At 42.2% G+C, this 25178-nt stretch overlaps 1 protein-coding gene across 2 annotated transcripts in view; it reads right to left on the bottom strand.

Moving 5' to 3' along the window:
* ABCG1 (ATP binding cassette subfamily G member 1) overlaps window positions 1-25178 on the bottom strand; it is a 52697-nt gene that overhangs the window by 17125 nt on the left and 10394 nt on the right. For both annotated transcript variants that reach the window (XM_069018369.1, XM_069018457.1), the window contains exons 3-5: window positions 2494-2611; window positions 1629-1761; window positions 170-220 (exon numbers count right to left, since the gene is read on the bottom strand). In XM_069018369.1, the coding sequence (XP_068874470.1) occupies window positions 170-220; window positions 1629-1761; window positions 2494-2611 (302 nt within the window). The remainder of the gene's footprint in view (window positions 1-169; window positions 221-1628; window positions 1762-2493; window positions 2612-25178) is intronic.

Genomic DNA, 25178 nt, shown 5'->3' with positions numbered 1-25178 from the left:
AGTGAACATTCTCTCCTAGTGACACACGTCAACCTTGAGGTTATCATTTATTCTGTCATTACAAGTCCAGTGCAATTCAGTATTAGATGAAATATGTCTGCTTTACAGAGCTCACTCCACGGCTCTTTGGCATCCCCCAAAATTCTAGTTTGATGGGCAGTGTACATACCATTTCTCTCCTCCCTTCATCTTTCTCTTGAAGTTTCAGATGAGCAGATACCTGGAATGCAGAACAATGGAATTTGATTTTAAACTGGTCTGAAGCACAACCACCAGTTACAGATGTCTCAGGCACAACACTCCAAGGCACCATTTAAACAGCTTCTTTCAAGCCAGTCAGAAAATCTGAAGTAGACCTATAATGTTCCAGTCACAAGCATCACATTTTTCTGTGCAGTAAATAACTGACTCTAATTTGACTTAGGAAAAGCACCTGACAAAAAGTGTATTAGAAAAAAAGGCCATTCTGAAAGTCAAAGAACTTGAGAGGAAGATGGGAGAGTGACAGATTTTGCACACCCAAGAACTTCCCAGGCAATGCTAGAAACACAGTTTATCTGTGCTTCATTCCCACTATAAGGATAACTGAGCTCTGCCATTCTCCAGGATGCAAACAAGTGAGCACAGAAATAAATAATCTTGTGAAAGATGTCATCTGCTATCCTGAGAGGCGGCTCCACAAAACATCATGATTAACCTTTATTAAAAGCAATTAAACTGTTAAGTAATTATTTTTTGTCAGAGCCTTGATTGATTAATTTTAGACAGCAACTATAATCTGGGCCCAATTCTGCAAAAGTGGTCCCGTGGGATTCTGACGGAAACACTCAAGTAAACAAAAGAGAAGAAAAACTTCCCCACAGAAAGGAATCTTTGCAGAAAATTTGCCATATAAACACTGGAGTGATTTCTTCTTGCCATGAAATTTGTGAATTTAGCTGGCACAGTGTGAGCAACCTAAGCCTTATTTTGATAATAACCTCTGAGAAAAACTGGCTCATTTCTCAAGCTGAGCTACAGACACTTCCAGACTAACTGGTCAAGTTGGCAATTCATAAACCTCTTGATGCTATGAAAACCAGTGAGAACAATTTACATTCCCTGTACATCTTGCACTTATTCTGTTCCTGGCTTTTTTTCCCTGAAGAAATGAAAGAGATTTTATAAAATGACTTTATTTTAAAAAAGGCACAAAAGAGTAGAAGTGGCAGAGAGATCACACTGAAGCGTAAATAACAATTTTCAGTCAGAACATGAAAGATGGGGAGAAAGAGAGAGAGGGATGAGGTTACTCATCCACCACCCAAGCAAACAGATGGTCCCTACAAAGGCTTGTTTGTGAAGAATTTCAGGTTCCATTCTCTAGGAGATCTAAGGAGCAGACACTTAGATCTCCTTCCAAATCATAATGCTGGGCACAAATTGGAAATTATAGAGCTAAAGAATCCCTAGAAGGATGAGCCAGAAATGGAATTCAAGGCATCATCGAATTCCAAGAACTTTCGTTGAGCGGGATCAGACAGAGACAACAGCTTGTGGCACTGCCAGGAGTTAAGAACGAGGGCACAACACAAACCATTTTCCATTTTCCCCTGCTCAGGTAAATTCGAGCAAGAAACAAAGCTCACCATCATGGCTTCCTGGACAGTGAGGTGAGGAAGGAGCATGTCATCCTGCATGATGTAGCAGGAGACTTTGCGGAAAGAGCGCAGGTCACGGGGCTGCCCATTGATGAGGATTTCTCCTTTCATTCCCGTCTCTCTGAAACCAAACAACAAAATAACCAGAGGTGAATCCTGCCTTCCCTTGTGCTGCCACACGTGAAAGTCTTAGGTTGTTATTGCCACTATGAAATAGATTTGGTAGACTGGACAGAAATTAACTTATTTCACGATTATGTTCTCTTTCATACAAAGCTTCGTGTGGCTGAAAATTTTACTCAAAATGTGTGCTGTCTCGTAGAAATATCTGAAAAAATATCAACACATTGAAGAAGGGGTTTTTTTAGGTTTCTCTATTCTGTTCCTTATGCCCCAAATGACAGCAAGACAGAGACACTTTGTATCTGGCCATACAAGAGGGGATTTAGAAAGATGAAGCACAGTCACTTCAGTCATTGCAGTTTGGTCAAGAAGACATCAACATTATGAAGTGGAGAGTAGATTTTTCAAGTGTTTATGTGATTTAAAAAATATCACAAACAGAAGACACTGAGTCAGATTTGTTACACAGCCAAAAAAGGAGATTTTCTTTATGTGTGTTTTTTGGATTTTAAATTGCTTCTTATTTTTGGCTCACACCTGTTAAGAGATAAATCCCAAGTGACCAAAACATGACACAGAGAAAAAAATAAAAGCAATAAGAATCTAATTCAAAATCTCTGAAGTGCCTGTTTTCAACAAACTCTAGGCTAAACTTTCTCCTGGTGTTGTCTCCAAGGAGCCCTCAGGCTCAGTGATCTTATCTTAACCTGGGATTTTCATTGGTACTGACCTGTATCCTGCCAGAATATTCATAAGCGTTGACTTCCCAGCTCCTGAAGGACCCATAATTGCAACGAGTTCTCCACTGCTGAACTTCCCTGAAATTCCTTTCAAAAGGGTCTTATAGCCTGGAAGAAAAAAGAAAAGTTCACTGAACTCTTAACAATCACATCTGGGGAGCAATGGAAGTTCATTTCCACCGAGCATTGATGACAGGCAGGCGTTAGCAGGCTCCTCCTGGGAGGCTGATGCCAACATCAGCACTCTGCAATAACTATCAAAACTATTAGAAGCCAAATTGTGAGTGGAAACAGCAGCTTCCTCCCTTGACACAAATGGTATGGTGGAATGATAGGGTCTCACACCTTTGGTTCACTGCAGGATGATTTTTGAACAGGGATTTGAAGCCTTGCTGCCATTCTCTAGGTGTCCTCTCAAAGTATTTTACTAGGATGCTGTTAAAATACCCAATACTCCACAGCAAACACGACTCCACAGTCTTGGAGCAGGCTGCCCTCCAATCACTGCACTTAAAAGTGCCAAAATTCGCCCTCTTACCAAAATAACAGCTTCTTATAGAGAGAGCAATAGCTGAGATCTCAAATCCTCTTTCCTTTGTCCATTCCCCACTAAAAGAGGTTTGACAAGAAAGACAGCAAAAGGAGACACACAAACTACTTAATTCTCTTACCACAAGGACTCTCGTTCCAGAGGAACTCTAAAGGCTTGCCTAGACAGGGAGACTGACCACAATAACTCTGTAAAAACAATTTCTAGGGAAATACTTATTCCAGAGTAAGAACACGCAGGGTTTTCTTTTTTCTCTTTTTAGATTAATCCATTTCAAAATATCATGCCACTGTAATTACATCCTCAGGCAAGGATGTTCTAGAGTGACAACATCACCTCCTTCAAGTATTTCAACTTATTTCTGAGTTAATTATCTTTGCCAGTAAACCTTTATTAAAAGCCTAAACTCCATGTTAGTCTAGGTGTAAGCAAACTGGGCTCCAATGAGAATTACAGACTTAGACCAGTTGCATCCACCTTGCCCTGCAGGATTTCCACATAAAGGCATGAAAACTGTGTGGGGAAGGTGGAGAGAGGCCTTACCAGCATATAAAATTTTCAGGATCTTTCCCTTTTGGTTTTTTTGCTCGCTTACTTTATTTTAATTATCGGCACTTCTAATTAAAGCATTTAATAATAAAAAATGCTAAGTAGGGTGCCAAAAAAACAATCTCATATATTGACAATGTTTATGTAGTTCAATTAAAACCAAAACAGAAGGGTGGAAAATCCATTTACATGCTGAGTCAGGATTTGGCAATGCATTTTGCCACACTGGTGGATGTGCAGGCAGAATGTTCATTCCACATGTAAGCTATGCCAGACCTCTCATCATCAGCACAGGCTGTAGCTGGAACATGGAAATGCTCTAAAAAAATCACATTGTCTGCAAGCTCCTAGGAAAAAAAAGAATTGTGGGTTATCTTCTTCTGATTTCTTTTTCTTCCTGACTTGATAATTTGTTTTCGTCTCCACTTACTCTCTTTAAATTTTCTTCTTGTCTCCATTCTTGGTTCACACTCCTCCTATGCCACAAGAGAGCAAACTTTGTACCAAAAACATTGTCACGCTGCTGTGGGACCTCCCAAATCCACAGCAAACCTTCTTCCCTGAGCACACCCCAGCCCAGGGGGAAGGCAGTAGCCACAAAAACTCTCTTGAATTATCTGATCCTACTGTTTTCGTGGCAAATGTCCTAGAAAATGGAATTGACTAAATGTATCAAAATAGCCAATTTCTCGAGCACCTTTTTCTGAACAGGCCAATAATTTTTCATTCTAAATCTTGCCCTGGATCTAAAGGAAACAACTGGTTTTGAAGCCACGAGGCAACACGGGTATGAAAATAGCAGAGTATCCACATTGCCTGTTTATGGAACAAGTCCTGAAAACAAAAGCAAGGACAATCCATCAAAAGCAACAGCGACTTTGGAGAGAGAAATCCATGGCACCCCCACAAAGTCAGCCAGCTTGTCCTTCACACCAAAGCCACCACCCACATCAGCATCTGAAGGGAAAGTGCAAGGAACAATCAGATCCTTCAGACACAGCAATATTTTAACAAACAGGATCTGTAGGGACAAAGTCCTTTATTCTACCCCTTCCGTGTAATGAGAACCAGCTCCCTCCCAAGCCTGTTAAACCTGGAAGGGACTGCAATACTAGAATGTAACACCAATTACTTGCATTATGCACTCAGGCAGTAAATGTTGCACAAACTCTCAAGGGAGGATAAAAAAATGTGTACTGCCATCCACGAGGGACATGCAACCTAAAACACAAACTCAGCAGCTGCAAACGCGTGGTAACATAGGTATCATTACCTAAAACTGAAACCTCCCTGTGTATGACTGTGAGATTTAACACTACACACATTAAAGCCACTTTTCCAAACAGAGTTTCACGAATGATGATCAGTTTATAAGTGCAGTGTCTTCCCCCTCGTGACCTGCACGTGTTTCAGCCTCTCTGATGGAGGATTCCATTTTGAGTATCCTGCACACTGTGTTAAACCAGAGCAGGGATCATCACAAAGAGACAGAATCAGCTTGAAAAAGACCTCCAAGATCGTCAAGTCCAAGCTTTGACTGATCACCACCCTGTCAACCAGCACAGAGCACTGAGTGCCATGTCCAGTCGTTCCTTGAACACCTCCAGGGATGGGGACTCTACCACCTCCCTGGGCAGCCTTCTCCAATGCTTGACCACCCTTTCCATGAAAAAATTCTTCCTAAAATTCTCAGCAAGTCATTTGCAATACAGTAGAGAAATACACTTTAAGAAGAAAAGCCCCAAACCTATGAATTTTAGATTAGGATCCCAATCACTGGCATTTTAAGTTGGTACAAACTCAACCCCGTCTCTTCCTTTGACTGGAAGTGCATAATAAGTTTTTCTATTACAAAGGTTAATTTAGCAAACCCACAGAAAGGTTTGACACCGTGGCAGTAGTGTGGTGCCCCAGTATAATCCTTTATGAGGAATTAAAGTCCCTAAGTAACCACAGTCTTCTCTTTCAGAATATTGAGGCTAATCTTCAACTGAATCAGTTGACCTAAAACTTCTATATTGGGCCACATGTCTTTCACAAGGAACAGATTATGCACTTGGAGGGGATTGTATTCTCACAGTACAGGGACTGTTTCATGTCCATCTGCCATATATCAGGAATTTCTCACTACTTTCAATCCCAGCCCAACTCGTTTTCCTCAGTCCCTGCAGCAATGAGTTTGGATAGGGCAGAGTTTAATGGAAGGCTGGATCTCAAGGCCAACTCACCCCAAGGTGGAGGCACATCATGAGCCATTCAGTTCCAGCACCACAGCAGCGCTCTCCCTTTGGACCGGACTTACACCAAGAACAAGTTCAGCATTGTGACTTTCTCATTTTTCACTTCTCCTGAAACTGTTTCAATTTCATCAGCATGGGTCTTTCAGTTTTCCAATGTCCCCTCCTGAAGTTACTGTGACATAACCTTTAAAAGTATGTATTTTAGGGCTGATACCCGTGGGAATCTTAACATCAGTTTTCAAGAACTACTTGAAATACGGCTTTGACATTAACACGCCGTAACGAACCAGAACAACCCCTCAGCAGATTTCTCAGCCCAACCCCCTAAAAACAGAACGCAGCAGAAAGAAATCAAAACTGAAACAGAAAATTCTAGCGGTACGAAACTTCTCGGTCTTAATTTTGCCTCACGTTACATTCCAGAGCACAAATGCTTCTCCAGAGATGCAGAATGTGTTCTGTTTTTCCATGTTAGGCTTTCCCATTCAATCAAACATGAGGCACAGTGATACTTGATCAGTTTCACAGCTGAACCACCTGCCTGGGCTGACCAGACCCCATTCCAGAACTGGAATTCCCTCCTTGCCTGGAAGCAGCACAGAGCCCATGGCAGCCCCTTTTCCAGAGGTGACAGAGGTGACCTCGTGTCTCTGATGAAGATTCTAAGGGAGCTCTCCTTGCTCAAGCCAACAAAATTTTTACTACTGGAATGAGCATGGGAGAAATGTGTCGATGGTTTTATCTGCTTCCTCGTGGATTTTACAGAGATTTATGGAGTGATCTGGTTTTACCATTCCCACAGAAATTATGATTAATCTGGAAAGAAGCAAGCTATCCCCTCCTTATCCTCAGGGTAAGAGTACACGCTTCAGGATGTGTCTGAATCAGCACCAATAAAAACATAACCAAAACTCACTCCTACCTCACAGTGAATTTCCTCAGGTAAATTCCACCTCTAGGTTTTTGACTGAAATGCTTCATTCATTTGCATCCCGTTGTCAGTAATACTCATTTGTTACTCAGAGAAATGTCACACAGACTCCTGGAAGTTTCTAGGTGTTGTAACCTACTTCTGCCTCCCATCAATAGGCACCCAGACCCCATCTCGGGTCCCGGGTGAGCACAGCAGGCTTTCCCTGCTCGCTGCAATTAGAGCAAGATTTGCCCTTCCCAATGTATTTGAACTGTTTCTCTTTCATCACAAGCTCTTCTGGTGGCAAGAAATCACTGCTGGTGCCCTGCAAGAGCCACTGGTCTGAAACAGCTCAAAGGTTTCTCAGAACATTTACTGAAGTAAAAGGCAACACAGGAAATTTCAACTCGAACAGCGCGAGTTTGGCAAAACTATAAACAACTGGAAACTGAGCCACAAAGAAATCAGCGTTTGGCACTTAAAAATCAAAACCAGAGACATCATACCCTGCTCTTTCCACACTCTCTGCCTGGCAGAAATGAAGCATTCCTTTATCAAAAATAAAGTAATTATACAAGGACTATATTTCTGCATCTTTTCGTGGTGCTGTTTTAAGATCGGATGTATTCCTTCTGAGAAGTATCCAGAAATACAGAAGACATCTCTGGCAAGTACTGTATTGCTACCATGCCTTACTTTAATGTTTTCAACATGAAACATACTTTTTAAACAGCAGTTTAAACTTCAATACACAAATTTGTTCTCTTACTGTACCATCAGCCAAATTGTTCCTTAAATCACGAGGAGAAACCACAGCAATTTCTTGGCACTGTATATTGACCCATTAAAGAATCCCCATTGTACTTTCCTATTCTAAAGTTTATAGGCTCAGCCCTCATCTCACCTCCTCTTGTATCAATTAAAAAAATCCCCAAACTTATGCAGAAGTCCAGGGGAATTCTCCAACCCAAAACTGAAATAAGGGAAAGTGGAATAAAGGTGTGACATCTGCATCTTTCCCCTTGAGGCAGGAATAAGGAAAAATGCTCCTAGAAAATTATTGACTTTGCCTCTGAGATTCACCAGAGTCACACCTCGATGGCCAAAGGCCATTCCCTGGATTATGAACTGGACAACAACTGCACAAGGGAAGAACAGGGTAACTTGGTCCCATATCATATTGAAGGGAGAGTTAGTGACTTCTGGCTGAGAGAAAGACCTTGCAGAAGTCCAACCAGATGTTGAAAACATCCACATGTGACCTGTCAGGCATTTCATTTGTAGACTCTTTCGATTTCTATCACAAAACTGAACAGCTGGGGAATACTGGCAGAAACTCTACAGAGGGGCACAAGATGAGAAACACACTCACAAAGAGGTAACAGCTCAAGGCCAGATTTACATTTGGAGATGTAGGAAAACATTAGCTAGGAAACATTTTTCTTTATCATTGCTACATCATCCTTTTCCATACACCCAGGTGTAAATACGCCAGAAAAAAATTCTTTTGCCTGCTCCTTCTCAATCTATTACTCACTTTCTGCATCTCAGCCCTTTTTTCACTGCTATGAAGCCATTTTCACAGAAAAGCATCTTTGTGTTTACTAGAAGGGACTACACCAATCTGCTTCATCCCATGATAAAATGAAGTAATTTGGGGCTTTTCACCTAAACCAGTGTTGGATCAAAGGCAGGGTGTTTCCCTAAACTGGAACACAGTCAGAGATATCTCAGTATGGGAGACGTTTGCCATGTATTTCTAATTCTGCTTTAACCAGCCAGGGCACCCTGTTCCCCACCCACTACTTGAGTACAGAACACTATCCTCTCCCTGCTATCAACAGGGTTTGTAGATGTTTCAGTTTGTAAATTCTCAGGTGAAAGGGATTATCTGTATCAGCTGACGATTATTTAAATAATTTGAATTTTAAAAACCCTCTTGATGGGGATTATTTAAATGGAGGTTTCTTTCCCAAGCTCCACACTGAGCTCAAATAAGCTTAAGTTAAAGTGAATTACAGGTACAGGTACTTGGGAAGAAAAATGGCATCTTTTAATTCCCAGAAACAGCCTTCCTGACAAACAGAGTGGAAAAAATATATTGCTTTAATAACAGGCACCTTCCTAATTTTATACTGGCTTGAACTGTACCTCTGTGAAGCCTGGAGGGGCAAACTGACACTAGAAATAATAAACATGTTTAAGCCTACCAAATAAAACCTACATGTGAACTCATATGTCATTGGCTCATGACTTCTGCCATCCCTTGTGCATCACAAGTGAATAAGCCTTTTTACCAGTCATTTTCTCACTCTAGTTTTAGAATCAACACATCCACATATTTCTGTTCTGTTCACACAGTCTCTCGGGGACACTGAACAATAGGATTTTCCATTGTTTAAGCTCTGAGCCCTGCTTTAGGACAATTAAGGGAATTTGCAATTGTAATGTCTTCTTGTACCTTGCCTGAGAGAAACGACCTTCGTTATGTAAATGTCTATAAAACAGCATGCCAGGCACCAAAACATCAGGACAGAAAGGGCAGAAAAGCCAAGTGAGTACTTGAAGTAACCAAATCAAGTTCCTCCGCCTCACAGCTCGCTCCAACTCAGAAATGAGGAATTCATTCCTCACAACCTAAAATAATGTTTCAAGATTTATGAAAAAAAAAACAAAAAGAAAACCTCCTGTGGGCAGCAAAGCTCTTTCTTTGTAGTGGACTAAATGGCATTTCTTAATATAGCCCACAGGCAGGCCTTCTTAAACATTTTGCTCTTGATCCACAGCTGATTTCCCACTTAGTGGTCATGGGGTGGATTAGTCGTAACTCAGATGCAGGGCTTAGCCCGTGCTCACAGCAAGGCTTGGAGTGTTCAATCTACCTAATTTGACACATCTAAATGTTTGATGCTTAACCTAAATTCATTTCTAGGGCCTATAAATTATCACTGGATAGGAACTGGCACACCAAACTGGTGATTAATTCCATTTATTCTGAATTCCTGTTCTGGGAAGGGATAAATAACCCTCTGGAAGAGCCTCTCTCTTAACTACAGTGGGAGTTGAGGACAATTAGCTTAGGTGAGACACCCAGCCTCTCGATGCTGTGAGAAATCCCATCCACTGCCAAAGGAATGATGGCTGACTTTAGGATCTTTTCTGTGGGTTTAAATGTCAGTTTGATCATGGTCCCTCATTTGCTTGCACAATTGCAGCAACTGAGCACAGCAACTGCACACTCCCAATCTTCAGGCTGTGTTGGAACTCCACACCTTCAGATGCTCCCTGGGAACTCATCAAGAAGAGCAGCCTGGCCATGTTCAGGCTGTTCAAAGGTATCAGATACTGTGTTTTAACTCTGCCTTTAATGCCTGGCACTTACTTTGCACTCTGATAACTGGGGACAGTTCACACATTTTTTCTTCAAGCTATCCACTGGCTCCAGTACACAGCACAGTACTGGCAGCACTGGGTTCAAACTTAACCCATCTCAGAGCCTGAAAAATCCAAATGTGCTTTGGAAGATGAGATGTTAATCAAAACTAAACGTTTGAGGACAAACTTAAAAGCAGATTTTGAATTTTGTTTGTGTGAATGCCTAACGTTTGACACCAGTATATTTCCTTTGTGCTGAGCAGTAACTTCCTTCTGTGGCAAGTCAGAAAAAGACACAGCAAATTGGAGCCTAAAGGGCAACTGTAAATCCCCAAGCCAAGATTCATGACACAAAATCCCCAGCAACTGTAGGTCATGTTGTATAATAAAAGAGAAGGATGAGAAGATGGCAAGAAACTGAGTTCTAGCACAGGGAGACTCTTAAACCAAGCTGTAGGTTATAAAGAATCTGAAAAGTCCTTTAATTTCATTGTTCCCTCAGATCCCTGGACTAGATATTAAACTTATGCAAGACACTGGATGTGACAGTTCACATTGTGCAGTCAAACAAAAAAAGCCCTGACTAAGTAGAGATTCCACTCCTTTGAAACTCTGCAATAAGAGTTACGTGCACCGTGCTCTTTCTCTATTATCCTGGCTGCTCATCACATTATTTTAGTATCTGAATGCTGCTCTTCCTCAGAATAACTAATTAGATGCGACACCCTGTTAGGCTTGCAAGCTCTGCAACCCCCTGATTTTGAGTTTGAAGGTTTAATAGACTACACAACCCCGCTCCCCTTGTTTGGAGAACCCACACCTCCAAGGGACAGAAAACTGAAGTGTCTGCAGGTGGACACAGAATTCACAGATTTTCTTGAGACATGTTCCTCCAACAGAAGAGAGGAACAGAGTGTCACCAATACTGTGGCAAACCTCCTTGCTCTTGCTACTACTGGTCACACCTCCCAGCCATGCTGGGTTTGTGCCAGCCCCATTTAATTCTGTGGTTTTTATGGTTATGACCAGAGCAGAAGCATCTAAATAACCTGTGTTTCCTTTGTGTCTCCCTTTATTTCATCCTGCAGCACAGTTACAGCCTTCCACTGGGGTTTACAGCGTGATTACCATTACATGTGGGTCCAGGGGTATCATTCTTGTTATTGTCATTCTTGTTATTATTTTTATTATTGTTATTATTTTTATTATTATCATGTTCCATCCATGTTAAGATTCAGTTCTTGTTGTTTTTTCTGTTGAATGTTTCTGCCTGAGAGAGTTAAAGCTGCTCCTCTTCCTTCCACAGGCACATGGAGCCATATGCCTGCAGCCGGGGATAGAGAACGACAATTAAATAGGTCAATGAACGAAAGTAACCTTCAAACATGAATGCAAATAAATCTCTACTTGCAGCAGGACCTGATGCCTCCAGAAGCAGTATTTACATGTTAAAGCATTTTGGAGATCTGGGGCATAGCTTGTACTTTGCCTGCACAGAAAATAGCTACCCTAATTTATCTTCAACCCTTAGGAAATATGAAAGGAGGAAAAAAAATATGAATGACGCACAGCTTCATCTTTCTTCTGAATCTAGTAGAATTGTCCTTTCCAAGTAATATCCATAGCCTCATCTTTGTTTGAGAATTGCTTTTGCTGCCTTTTTTTTTTTTTAATTGCCTTTGTTTCTGTTACTTAAGCCCACAGGAAAGGTCTTTCCTGACAAAAGAAGAGCCAGCCCGATTCGAAATGAAAGGCTGACACATTCCCTCGAATGACAAACCGAAGTCACGAGCCTGATACACTGTGAGATGAAAGCTGTTTACGTGTGACAATCAGGCAGAAAGCAATTTCTCATAATTGCAGTACCTTCATACATCAAGGTACAAATAGTGTTATTCACAGTCTTCCAAACAAACAAAACCAGAACCCTTCCCAACAGCCCCTTCCTTTTGAGAAAAAGAAAAAGAAAAAAAAAAAAGAAAGAAAATCTTCAAGTAGGAGATATCCTGAAATATCCCAGCAGCTGTTCTGAACTGAACTGCCCCATCTGCCTTCCCTGCCAAGCATGGATCCAGCTGGGTCATTCTGCAGCAGAGTGAAAGAAAAAGCCTTCCTCCCTCAGAGAACACTGCTCTGGCTCTCCTGTGCTGATGTTCAGAGTCCTCCTTCACTGTGAATCTCCCCCTCCCTCCTCCCGGCCTCCCCACTCACGTGCACCCAGAGCAAGAAGGTGGGCACGGAAAAAAGCAAAAGTAAAACTTTGGCTCTTTCCTCCTACCCAGCTGTGTGAGGGTTAGAGAGGAGCCCTGGGGCTTTCTAGAGTTACAGCAAAAGCAGCTGAAGTTATTTAGCATCTCATTACTCCAAATTTGGCCTCGTGGCAATATCTGGTCCAAAGAGCTTGGTGCACAAAGAAAAGCCTTCTGTGATCTTCATCCCAAACTCCAGGTTAAACTGGAATGTGATGACATGTCTCCTGTAAACTGCATTGGAAAAAAACCTTTTCTCAGACTCCTAGAAACAGAGTTTTGTCTAAAACAGACTTCTGCCATGGGTCACATGCTCACAAGACAACACTTTGTCCCCAGCCCTTACAGACATGAGGAGAGACATTTCTTGGATTTTGAAAAATGTTTCCAGTCGTAGCCAGTGCAATTTAAAAGCTGCCAGAGTGTCTGATGTCAAGAAAAAAAATCACAGCTCATTAATCAGCTTTGGAAACTCCAAATGTTACATTTGACTCCAAACAAATTCCATTTCTTCACATCGGTCTAACTCAGCCACATTAGTGATGAACAGGAACTTTCTCTGAGGAACAGGCAACCTCGCCCATCCGACCCTCTGAACAACTCCTGCACATCCCTGCCCTGCCTCTGCCCACCCTCTCAAAGCAATTCTGCACTGCAGACTGCAAGACACACCTCCATCCCCTCACATTCCCACTGCTCCTGCCCCATTCTCTCCCACAAGAAGGTGAAGAACCCTTGGAGCCCGGAGGACCCTTTGAAACACACTCGGGGGCAAATACCAGAGGTGTTTTAAAAAGTAAATTTTAAGCTCATGCACTGAGTCTTTAACCCTACTATAGACACCCAGGAGCAGAGACATGGATAGAAACTTCCTGATGGGCCTTCAAACCTGGAAAAGCTGTCAGAGGGAACAGGAGTCGTGTTGGGAGAGCTGCTGGAGCTGAAGCAGCTCCGAGGGCAGCAGGACATCCCTGCTCCTGCCATATGGACAGCTGGAGCACGTGTCCTGGGAGACTTCTATTTTCAGAAATAGCCACGCTGATTCTGATCACTTCTCCTCCAAACTGTCAAGACTTTAACGAAATAGAAACATGGGATAACGTATTTATTTCAGCACTAATCGAGTCAAAGATACAACCTATGGTCCTGAATGCAAAATTAAAGGAAAATCTGAAGTGTGTGCAGAAATAAACCCTCCATTACCTCCACTTCTCTCATTTTACTTAGAACAACTGTGTTTTTATCTCTCTCTTCTAGAATATTTACACTAATGAAGTTGCCCAAATTAAAATACTTTTAGTTGTCAGCAAACTAAATACACAATCCTCTAAACACCACTGAAATAATTATCATCTTCTGCAGCATGTCAGTGCTGAATATGTTACAAACAAAAGCCACTGCACAGGGCATTGCTGCTTCTGGAATGGAAATGAGGTAGAACAAGCACCTTTCAGCACTCTGATTTCTGCTTTTTTTTTGCATTTGGAGAAGTTGGCAGCTTCACAGGGACATATATCCATTGCACTATTGTAAACTCCTAAATTTCCATCTGTTTTTGAAAGCTCCAGCTGACCTACATTTTATGTTATGGATTAGTTGAAGCTTATAGAGTAGCATGAGCAAAGCAGGAGTCTTGCTGCTAACCACATATCCTAAGCAATTAAACGTTTCCTCAATAATATGTCCCACGTAAAAATCAAGTTTTCAAGAGCAAAACTCTTCAATATTTCGCAAACAAAACAGAAAAAAAATCATTTGATATATGCATTTTAATTGCAGTATAAATATCATCAATTTGATTAATTTTGACTTCACAGACTAAAAAAATTCAAATGTACACATGAAAATAATTTGAAGTTTTTTAAAAAAAGGATGAACATTGATTCACATTTTCAGGACATACTAAAATAAGGCATCAGAGTCATTCTGCATTTTGGAAATCCTGTATTTTTGGAATTATCTACAGAATTATTTTTGAAGCAAGGTGGGAAGCAGTAACTCGTATCACAAAAGCATGACTTCCACTACAGGTTTTCCACTTTATTCTGAGAGAAAATTCAACTTTGAGTTTTGGAGGTGGATTTTTTTGCTTGGGTATGTTCTTGGCAAACCAGCAGCAAGTCACTCCAGAGGCCAGTGGAACTCCTGAGGTGAGGATGATCCAAGTCTTAAGTCCTTGAGTCAGATCAAGAACTCCAGCTTGGGTCTCTCAGAGTTTCAAGAGCCCTGGTCATCCACTTGGCTGGGTTTTTCCTCTTCCTAACTATAAAGTCCTCGACCTAACAACTCTCCTGCATTAAAATGTAGTCAGAAGAAAATAAAGTGAAGAAACAACATGTTTTTACTCTGATGCACTGTCATTTTTCAACAAAGAGAGGATACTGAGAATTTCCAGAGGGATTTTTGTTACAGGCTCTTCAGGAGGCCCTCTGTGTTAACAGCCTTTCCCCTTGTATTTTTCACTCTGAACTGGTTCATTTCCCAGTAGCAACTGTAACTTCTTTTGACATTTTCTGTCCTTCTTTACAATTAGGTTATTCAGCTCTTCAATGAAAAGGCAAAGGGTAAGCTATGGACTGATTTAAGCTGGCTGGTTCAACTGGTCTAATTAGACAGGAGAAATTTGGTAGTAAAAGCAGCTGCTTCCTCCACAAACTGGAAGTCCATCAAAAGAAATGAGCTATTTTAATGGCCTGAAGACTCATGTATATCATTAGTAAGAGAGACACACATAAAAAATGTTGGTCTTCTCATAACTTTCTAATTAGATGTCTCTGTAAACCATATTCCACAACACATCTTTTCTCCCAAAGTCAAGACAACATGTTTCCATTTCTTCTTGTCCACCAACTAAACTGACAAAGAACATTTCAAAAACAAGTTGTTTGGATACATTATCTGAAAATTCAACTTGACTTGTCATGTGAGGTTTCTTTATTCCCTTATTATAGGACTTTATATCACTGCTCTACCTATACTTTATTACTTCTGTAAGTCATTTATCTCTGCTACCTATTAACACACCAGTATACACAGGAAATAAAGAGGAGATAAAGAGTCCAGGGCGTTTACACTGTTTTCTCCATAAATACTGTCACTTTAACTGAAATAATGAAGGGACACAGTTAGAAGAATACCCATGTCACCTCAAACCATGCTTTGATCCTAAAATTCACAGGCACTCTCCACACCCAGCTCCTGCCAAACAACGCAGCACCACTAAAATCAATACAGTGGCACAGGCTTGTGTTGGTTCAGAAGCTGCCACAGACTCAGGGAGCAAAAGCAGGGATTCATGACAGCCTAGACACAAGGCAATACTGCAGGACTCAAAAGAGTGGAAGACAGAAACCTTCCATGTCGGAACACCGATGTATCGGGAACTCAGAATCTCAATACGGGGTTTATTTTAACCAGCTGCCAACATCTATAATGTAAACATTAAATGTGAGCTGTTCTACTGGGCCTGGCAGGGACAGAGAGGATTTTCCTGCAGAGCATCCCCCTTGGAGCAGCTCTGGGGCACTGTTGATAACATGCTGGGCAGGGCTTGCACAAAGTCAAGGTTTGCTTTTTTTAGAGTAGCCCTGGGTGTGCCAGAAGCTGGGAGGGGGCACAGGCAGCTTGGCTTCACTAATTAAACTGCCCTGATCTTCATCCACGAGTTTTCAGCTTTTGCTCTTCTCTCTCCTGTTCTGGGGGCGTGGAGGAAACACTGAGGGAGTGGCTGTGTGGATGCTCAGCCACTGGCCAGGGCCACCCCACCACAGCTATTTCCCCGTGGGAATGTGGAGATTCACTTTTCTGGCATCTTTTGGATGAAATTCATAGTAACTTACAGTCCACTGACCATCAGTGAAACCTTCTGCCAATAAAGGGAGCCTAGGTTGCTGACTAACTTGTACACATGCTCTTACACAGTAGGAACCTACATGGATTCAAAGGAGTAGCACCTCTGCTATGAGGAAAGGACTGGAGAATTGGGATTATTCAGCCTGGAAAGGAGAAGCTTTTAGCCACCTAACTGTGGCCTTCCAGCACCTGAAGGGAGCTGACAAGAAAGATGGAGAGGGATAAGGGATGGAGTGACAGGACAAGGAGGAATGGCTTCAAATTGAGTAGATTTATATTAGATACCAGAAAGAAATTCTTCCCTGAGAGGATGGGGAAGCCCTGGCACAGGTTTCCCAGAGAAGCTGTGGCTGCCCCTGGATCCCTGGAAATGTCCAAGGCCAGGTTGGATGGGGTTTGGAGCAGCCTGGTCTGGTGGAAGGCGTCCCTGCCCATGGCAGGGGATTGGAACAAGAAGATCTCTCAGTTCCCTTCCAACCCAAACCATTCTATGATTCTAGGAATGTGTCCAGCCCTGTTTCTCACTGCTGTGAGACACCCGAGGAAAAATTTGGTCAACTGCCTATTGGGTACAACAGCTCATGCAATCCATGTTTTTAAAAATACCATAAAAATAAGTAATACCTTAAAATATTTTTAAATCTCGCTGTGACATGAATTACACACAGTGATAAAACAATTGTGGTCTGCCAGGCTACAGACAGTTCTCAGGGTAGCGTGTTCAGTGCCATATGGGCAATGCACAAGTTCAAAGTTTTGAAGCGATTTTTTCTAAGTGTATGTGACAGAACAAGGCACAGTAATAGCAGCCGTAGCCTGTGTGCAAATGGAAAAATAAGCACCTCTAATATTGTTGGTTTTCATTTCAGTGCTGGCTAAATGCTTTTGATCATTGTGTGCAAGTGATGAATGCACCACCTGTGTCTTTTTTGTCCTTGTGCCAACAGGTGAGATTACCTTATTCTGACAGGGGCTGCAGCAATCTGGGTAATGGCACAAGTACAGAACATTGCTCTGTTACCAGATCACAACATTTTCAAAATATTGCCATGTTTTTAAATTCCTGTGTGTATGTGTTAAAACTGAGTCACTGCTCCACTTCCAACGAAGACCTGAGTGAAACCCAACACGCTGCTTTTAAGCTCTGCTATCTGCCCCCAATGGATGAGTTTCTACTTCTGTACTTGTAATATTTGTAACAGTTCTTGTGTATTTACAGCTGGCATTACTGTTAGCACAGCAGCCTCCACATGCCCTGGTCCCATATTCTTAGTCTACTGACATCAAATATTAAGCTCAAGATCTTGGAGCAGGGACAGCATCTTACCCACTCAATTCCTGTCTCCCACACTCTCCATTTATTTGCTGTTGATAAATTGTCCTTATACAACTGAAGGGTTTGCTACAGTTCCTACAGCACTGCTCTTAAGACCCCTCATATGTCAGTAAAGCCAAGGTCACACCAGGATTAGTTTCACACAGAGTGGTTTATTCAAAACATAATAAAAATTAAAATTGGGCTTTGCCCACAGAAATCCCACTGTCTGTTATGTCAGAATAATGCCTGGGCAAACTGCACAAGGCATGCTCTTGTGGAGGGGTGTTTGCTGAACTTAAACCAAAAAGTACTTTTAGAACTGAGGAAGAAGCAAGGGCAGAGAACAGGGCTTGACTCCCAAAGTACTTAAACCCCAAGAATGGGACCTGGTGTGGTGGAAATAGCTGATGGATGACTCAAAACCAGTCTCCTCATGAATCCAACAGAGCTGCTGTTTCTGTCCCAGCAGTCCAGGGACAGCAAAGGCAGGGGTCACCCACAGAGATCGCCCATGAGCCGGGGGTGCAGGAGTGTCTGGAGGCAATGAGCATAAGGAGAACATGCAACTGCCTTTGGGGAGGTTTACATCTGTCACTTTTTCCATCTTGCAAAGCCGCAAAGAAAATGGTGTAGGTGGACGGCTCAAGATTGCTCTTCTCAAAGGCTTCCTCCTGAAATGGGTGCCTACGCTCTAATACTGACTAAGCTGCTGGGCTTTGCTTCTGATCTCATTAGATAATAATACTGCAATACAAAAGGAGGGGTTAATCTTGACTATATCCCCAATCTCCTTTCCTTGTGTACAGTTGTAAACACCCTGGAAGCATTTGGAGCCACTTCTTCCTCTGTGGTTTTAGTGTCAGCACCCGCACAGAATGGCTGCCACCAGGGATGGGGGAGCTGGAGGAGGGGAGATGGGTGGGACCATCTTTTAAAAGACGCTGGGCAATTCACACAAATCCTGAGGTGTGGGAGTGCCAGGGTGGCCAGCAGAAAAGACAACTCCGTACAGCTCTTGTCACCTTTATCTCACTTGCCTCACCCCTGTGATGAAGAGAGCACAGAGCATTCCTGCTCACAGCTCGGAGATGTGTAAGGGGTACGCAGCGTGGATCCTCTCCAGGCTGACCACAAGCAGGCAATAGCCTCCCTAGCCCACTCCCTTTCCCACATCGGAGGTGCTCAGGGAAGGCAAATGCAGCCACAAGGGAACGTGGACAGCCACCATGTGCAGAGAGCTCTTCCTGGGAAGTGCCCTCCAGCTGTGGACCTGCAGTGCTCTTATTTGCCTTCCTGGTGCAGTTAAGGAACGTTTCTAGTCCCCAGAAAAATCAGTCAGAAGAACACCTCTACCATATCCCTGTTCTCTGCACCCCTCTCTCAGTGGCTCTTGCAAATCGAAGCACATTATTGTACTTAAAACCTCCGTATTTTCCTTCTGCACTCCAAGATACACAACTCCCCCCAGTTTTCACCAGCAAACCACTGTTCAAACAAACAGAAGTAGCAGACATTTATCTGGCACGTAAACATACTCTCCTTTACACCCAGCAGGAAAGCAAGCTGCAAAAATGCTCAGCTAATGAGGAAATTCAGACAATGACGTTGGCAGCTGTAAACAGCAAAATTGCCCAAACAGGTCTGAATTGGACCCACCACTGCTACACATGAGAGCTCCAACCAATTCTTACAACTTCCAAAGGAAGCAAGAACAAAGCACAAACAATCTGATTACAAGAGAAATGACTGGGAGCAGAAAATTACTCAACTTATGCAAAGTAATAAGTCCCTATTGAAAAGCATCTGCAAAACTCTGCCTTTTCTTCCTGCTGTTCTTTACACCACTGGCACTCAGATAAAACAGCTTCCATTTTACACTCATTTTTCCTGCTATTTTAGCCTGTTATGCAGTTAATCCAATAGCAACAGACCTGAACCACTTCTAAGCAACTGATACTCTCCTGCTTTTCATTTTAAAAAAAAATCAGGCTGCCGCTGCTTTCCCATAATTACATCATCTTGTCACTACAAAGGAGGAGGAGGAATATACACCTCGATAAAAATGTTATCTTCAAAGTGTTTGTTGCAGTGATACACAGGCAGTTTTTGTACATAAATAAATATACCTGAGTGTATGTGCATACATACATCTAAATAAGGAAACAGAGATAACCTATAAATATCTACATATAACCTATATATATATATATATATAGGTTATATATATATATATATATAACCTGTGTGTGTGTATATATATACTCACTCATATTTACAGGTATCTATATAGATATATTAAATGGATATATATTGAACATATTTATACATAAAAAGACAATGCACATACAATATACTTGTAACACATTTCTCTTAGCACTCTGAAAGGAGATCCTCTCATGCTTTCAGACACACCTATATTGCATGGTGTCTGCTGACACATTCCACCACCATATAAACAGGCCTTGAATATTGGTGACATTCAACACTGACATTTAAAATTCATTACATTGGCTTCTGTATTTTTTAGAATGCAGTTTTAGCAGTGAAACATACAAATAAGTGGAAAAGTTTCTTCTGGGTATTAGGCCATACCCTTCCTTCATCAAACTTTATTCATTTCTGTTAATTTGGACCAGAATGTTCTATCCTAAGACAGCAGCCCTGGCAGAATGCTGATACCTGTTCTTGGCTAAACTCTGTCCAATTTTGTCATTGCAGTGATTCCAAGGTTCATTTGGGCCTGTACTTTTAGAGCAGAACAGTATGAACATCTGAGAAGAATTGTAGGTTGACTTTGAAGTTATTTTTGTTTACTGTAAAATATGTGCCACCTTTTGTCCCAATTCAGTTTGCCTGGGGAGTTTATTTTTACTGCCTGTCAATAAGAATCAAAAGATGAGTGCTGAAATGTCACAGCCATGCCCTATATGGGAAAGCCTGCTTTATGTTTATGTGTTTGGTTGATTTTATAATGTGAATAGAATATATGGGATCCAGGAGACTGATGCCCATACCTCTGCTTGGAGACTAAAGAGTAAATCTGTTAAGTATTATCATGCATATTCTGAAGTTTCATCTTTCTTTTGGTGTCCCCAGATGTCACACCACTGCACAAGACACAATCATGCTCCATGAACACCAAGTCTTACAGTAACCCCAGGGTTCACGGACTTGTGAGTACTTCAGGTTATGTATTTCTCCTTCAGGTTTACATCATCATTCTCCCAGGCAAGAAATCAAATAGTCAACCTCCTTCAGGGATGTCTGTCAAGCTCCTCTGGCTGTTTGTGATATAGCAGCTCACACATATTGTCATAACTCAGCCTTTAAGACAGCAGAACCTGATTTATTATAATCACAAGTGCAGCAGCTCCATTCCCTATCTGCAGTCACAACTTTCCTGAAACTTTCACAGGAGAGGGTAAAAATGTGCCTAATGAGAGTTCCACTTCAGTGATGATTTACACCACAGGGAAACTTTCCATGGGCTTAAACAAACGACTGGCCAGCCATATTATTTCATTTATTTTTAAATACACAGCTTAGAGAAATCAAACCAGCCAAGAAGGTCTAAAAATGGTCTATGCTCAGTTATGTGATAAAAGGCCAGTCAGAGTGAGCACAGAGACTGAGCTGAGGCTCAGAGGACACAGCCCCCTCCCTGAATTGGCCAGTCTGAAGATGTTAAGATGAAAGGGACAGGACTACTGCTCCTGGAGGAAAGCCCACCAAGATGTGTCCACAGGGAAATTCTCTCCCTGGAATGCTGTACTTGACCATGTCATGCAGGGGGACCAGAAGTTTGGGATGTTGTAAAACCAGCCAAAGGGGTGGCTATGGGAATTATAGAGTGAGAACTACCCATCACAGGACATTCAGGAGAATTGCAAAAGGCAGGGAAAGGAAGGGATCAGGAGGAACAGGCCTGAGAAAGTAGATGGAAATGGGGATTAAAGGGGTCAGAAGCACGTAAGGAGGCAGCTACACCTGTCTGACAGGGATCCTAATCACTGTGGCCCAAATGGCACTCCTGATAAACACTGTTCCCAGCTTTCTCATGTGGGAATGCCCTCACCACTGTGAGTTCACGTGCAGGAGATGCCACCATGGTCTCAGCGTGAGTAGCAGAAGTTTTTCAGCTGCTGGAGCAAGAGGCTGCAAATCTGAGGGGTTGTAGGTCCAGGTGCCAACAACAACTGAAGGAGACCAGAGTCTGAGGACCTGATTGGATGGACAGTGTCCAAAACCCACTGGGGAAGAGACCTTTTGTGTGTGCTTGTGTGTGGAATCCACAATCAGCCAGCCAGGAGGAATGTCAGTGAGACACCAGGGCTGCTCAGGTTTGCCCATCTGTGTTCAGGAGGGTGCTGGAAAAGCCCTCTGTCCTCCTGCTGGTCCATAGAGCTGGCTGGGTGCCCTGCCTCACCACTAACTGGGCTTGGAGTAACAGAACCAAGGCTGCCACACACCAGGGCAGGAGGAATCCCCTTATGTCTCAAAGCCCCACCAGCTCCAGCCACTACTAACAGTGTGATTTTTACAATCATTATCATTGGACACCCTTGCACATTCCTTGTGAAGGACACAGCAGTTCTGGTTACAAAACAGACTGACCCAACTCGTTTTCCAAAAGGTCTCCCATCAGTCATCTTTGTATCTATGTACTGTCAATTTGTTCCTCTGGGGCAAATTCTTCTTCAAGTAATTCTTCAAGACTCAGGGTCAAAATGAAAACCCAGGGGAGTAACTTTTCACTGCCAGCTGTGCACAGATGTGCCCCTCTGCACTGTCCTTGCCTTTCTGACTCACGTTTCTCTGGTGACAGCATAAGACCTTCACCTCTCCAAGTGGAGAAGGAAGAGGAACTCAGTCCCAGACAGCCACTCACAGGCTTCAGCTTTATGAGACTCAAACAGCATTTTAGGCAGTCAGGCCTTGATATTCATATGCAATAAGCTGGCTGCAGTTTGTGGCTTTTTGACCCAGAAAAAGAAAATGCTCTTCCTCTAATTGCAAATATTTAGCTTCAATTCCCTTTCTTTTAACTGGGTACTCATTTACCCATTCTAGCCCTGCCATGCTGGTGTTATTAGAGTGCTTAATATTCAAAGCACTTGAGGTAATAACTGCATCATGACTAAAAAAAATTACAGTGGCCATGCTCTGCTGGTGCAGCCCCATCCACTTGACTGCTTCAAAAGCACAGAACAGATGCAACAGGGCAGAATTTAACTCCATCACTTAACAAGAGTATTAAAAGCTTCAGTTTGCGGGGTTTTTTTCCTTTAAATTTCATATTAACCGGGTGCACCACTTCATTTGAAACTTCTTTGCTCTGTCTGGCATAAAAGCCTTCCCTCTAAATCTCAGCAAGAGACAGAGCATGGCTCCATTCTCGTTCACCCAGGAACCTGACCATTGTATATTCTATCTTCTCTCTTTTGCAGCAGAAGCACTGCAATTACAAACATTTGCCATTACCCTAAACATGCAAAACTGGAAGAAATATGATTCTTACACAAAAGATGCAGGCTGTACATACTAGATGAGAGGTGGATGTGAAATTAGCTTGTAAAGCCAAGGTCTCTGCCATTTATTTTTATCTGGAACAGATACATAACAAAAAAACCTGAACAAACAAGCAGTTATCTCTTTGGCTATTATGTAATTCCACATAGTTCTGCCTGGTGAGAATCTGGATGGCTTTATCCCTGTACCTTCTGAAGAAAATTAAGTCCTCAGAATGCACCTGTTTCCCTCACAAATCAGCGAAGTCTAAATGAGCTGTAAATGGGAATAGAAGCCCAGCAGAGACAAGAAGGTCCAATAAGGAAACACAGTCACACGGGTTCCCACGGCATGACTCGAGCCAGGCATGACTGCAGCACACATCCCCAGCCACACCACTTCCTAGACAGAATTGCTTTGTTCCAGAGACACCAACACAGGACCAGTCCTGCTGTATTTTACGCCACCACTCACATCCTGATCAAATATTCACTCCAAAGTCTTCTTTCCTAAGAGACAAAGTGTCCAAAGGCCAAATTGAACTCAAAACGTCTGCACTAAAGCACAGAATTCACAAGGGAGACACTTTCAAAATAATCATTAATGGGGATATTTCAGCAGGCCTCCTTAGTTATTTGTAGGAAGCTACTGAGGTTCAAAGTTACTGAAAACAACCAAAACTGTTTGGCCTTCTCTGTCTGTGCTGTTACCCTTTTCCATCACACTTGGGGACAAACAACTTCAAGAACTGGTTGAAGAGGGCAGTAATTCTCCCATACATATCTTATTATGTGTTCTTCTCACAAAGTTGGTGAAAAAGTGACTGCATTTGGACAATTTGGGGACCCTCAGTCTTTCTATTTCCTGAATAACACAGGCTTTGATATCAGGAAGAAGATTGCTGTTAAAGCTTGGTCCTGGGCTTGAGAAGGAACACTCTGCCAGTCCTAGGGACTGAAGTTGTGACTATAAATTTCTTTCACAGAAGAAAACTAAATTTTCCACATGGTAAGTAAGAGCTTGTGGATGTGTTAACCAAAAATCGGTGGCTGCTGGGTTCAAAGCTGGCACAGTGGTCAGGCAATCTGAACCACCCACACCTCAGCTTCTTACTTTCCCAAGGCTTTTGGTAAGAGAAAGAAGATCTTGTCCAGAAGTTTCTGATAAAAGATTTGGCAACATTAATTGTACGTGATGTCTTTTGGAAGGAATACCTAAAAAAAAAGAGGGGCATTTTGGTCATCTGACATGGATGTCATGTTTCAGCAGGGTCTTTTATTGAAGTTCCAAAATAAAATAATCCCACAAGAAGGTAGGTGGCCAGTTCTCTCAGCTGCCTGCTGCAAAGGAAGGGACTCTGGGCACAATGACCCAAACTCCCAATTTACTTCTGACAGAAACTCAGTCTTATGTAAGATACATATCCTTCTGCAAATCACAGAGGTTCTGGGGGTAAAGCATGGCTGCTGCATTTAGGTTTTGCCTCAAGGACATTCACTTTGAGAATGAACACCCACCTTTCAGTTTGCATCGCTGTAATTTTAAATTCAAATCAGTTCATTCCCACGTGCTAAGCTACCATGTAAATCTTGCTGGGGTTCTCCTTGCATGTTGTTTCTTGTAAGTCTTGACATGTTAATTTTAATAATAAGACCGAACACTGTTTTCTAGAAGAAGACAAAAGCATCCATTAGTTTAAAGGGTGCAGATGTAAATCATAAAGCAGTGCAGATGTGAATTATAAAGCAACTGAGGCAGGGCCTGCCACATTCTCAGTAGTATCATGTTCTGTCTCCCCAGTTTACCTACAAGAACAATGCTAGAGGGAAGAGTGAAGCAAATAATTTTTTAGAGAATACAAAGCCGAACTCTGAGATACTAAAACCCCTGATAACAAAAATCTGCCCTAGTGAGCTGGTAAGCTCAGACCCCATGGAATTCCAGAAGGCACTCTCCAAAGTGGCATGTAAGTGCACAACAAAAAAAAAGAACTTTAACAGCACTTTTACTCGAGTTAGCTTCTACTTTTGGCTGCTCTTGTGACTTCTCTTTCCTTTTAGTGAGGTTGGGGAAAACCCTGACCAACCATGTGATGTCTGAAGCCTCCAACTGCGAAATGCC

Source organism: Aphelocoma coerulescens, chromosome 1, assembly GCF_041296385.1.
Source record: "Aphelocoma coerulescens isolate FSJ_1873_10779 chromosome 1, UR_Acoe_1.0, whole genome shotgun sequence".
In the NCBI taxonomy this organism is placed as follows: domain Eukaryota; kingdom Metazoa; phylum Chordata; class Aves; order Passeriformes; family Corvidae; genus Aphelocoma; species Aphelocoma coerulescens.
Note: the sequence above shows the minus strand (reverse complement) of the source record. Positions and strands in the feature narration are given on the sequence as shown.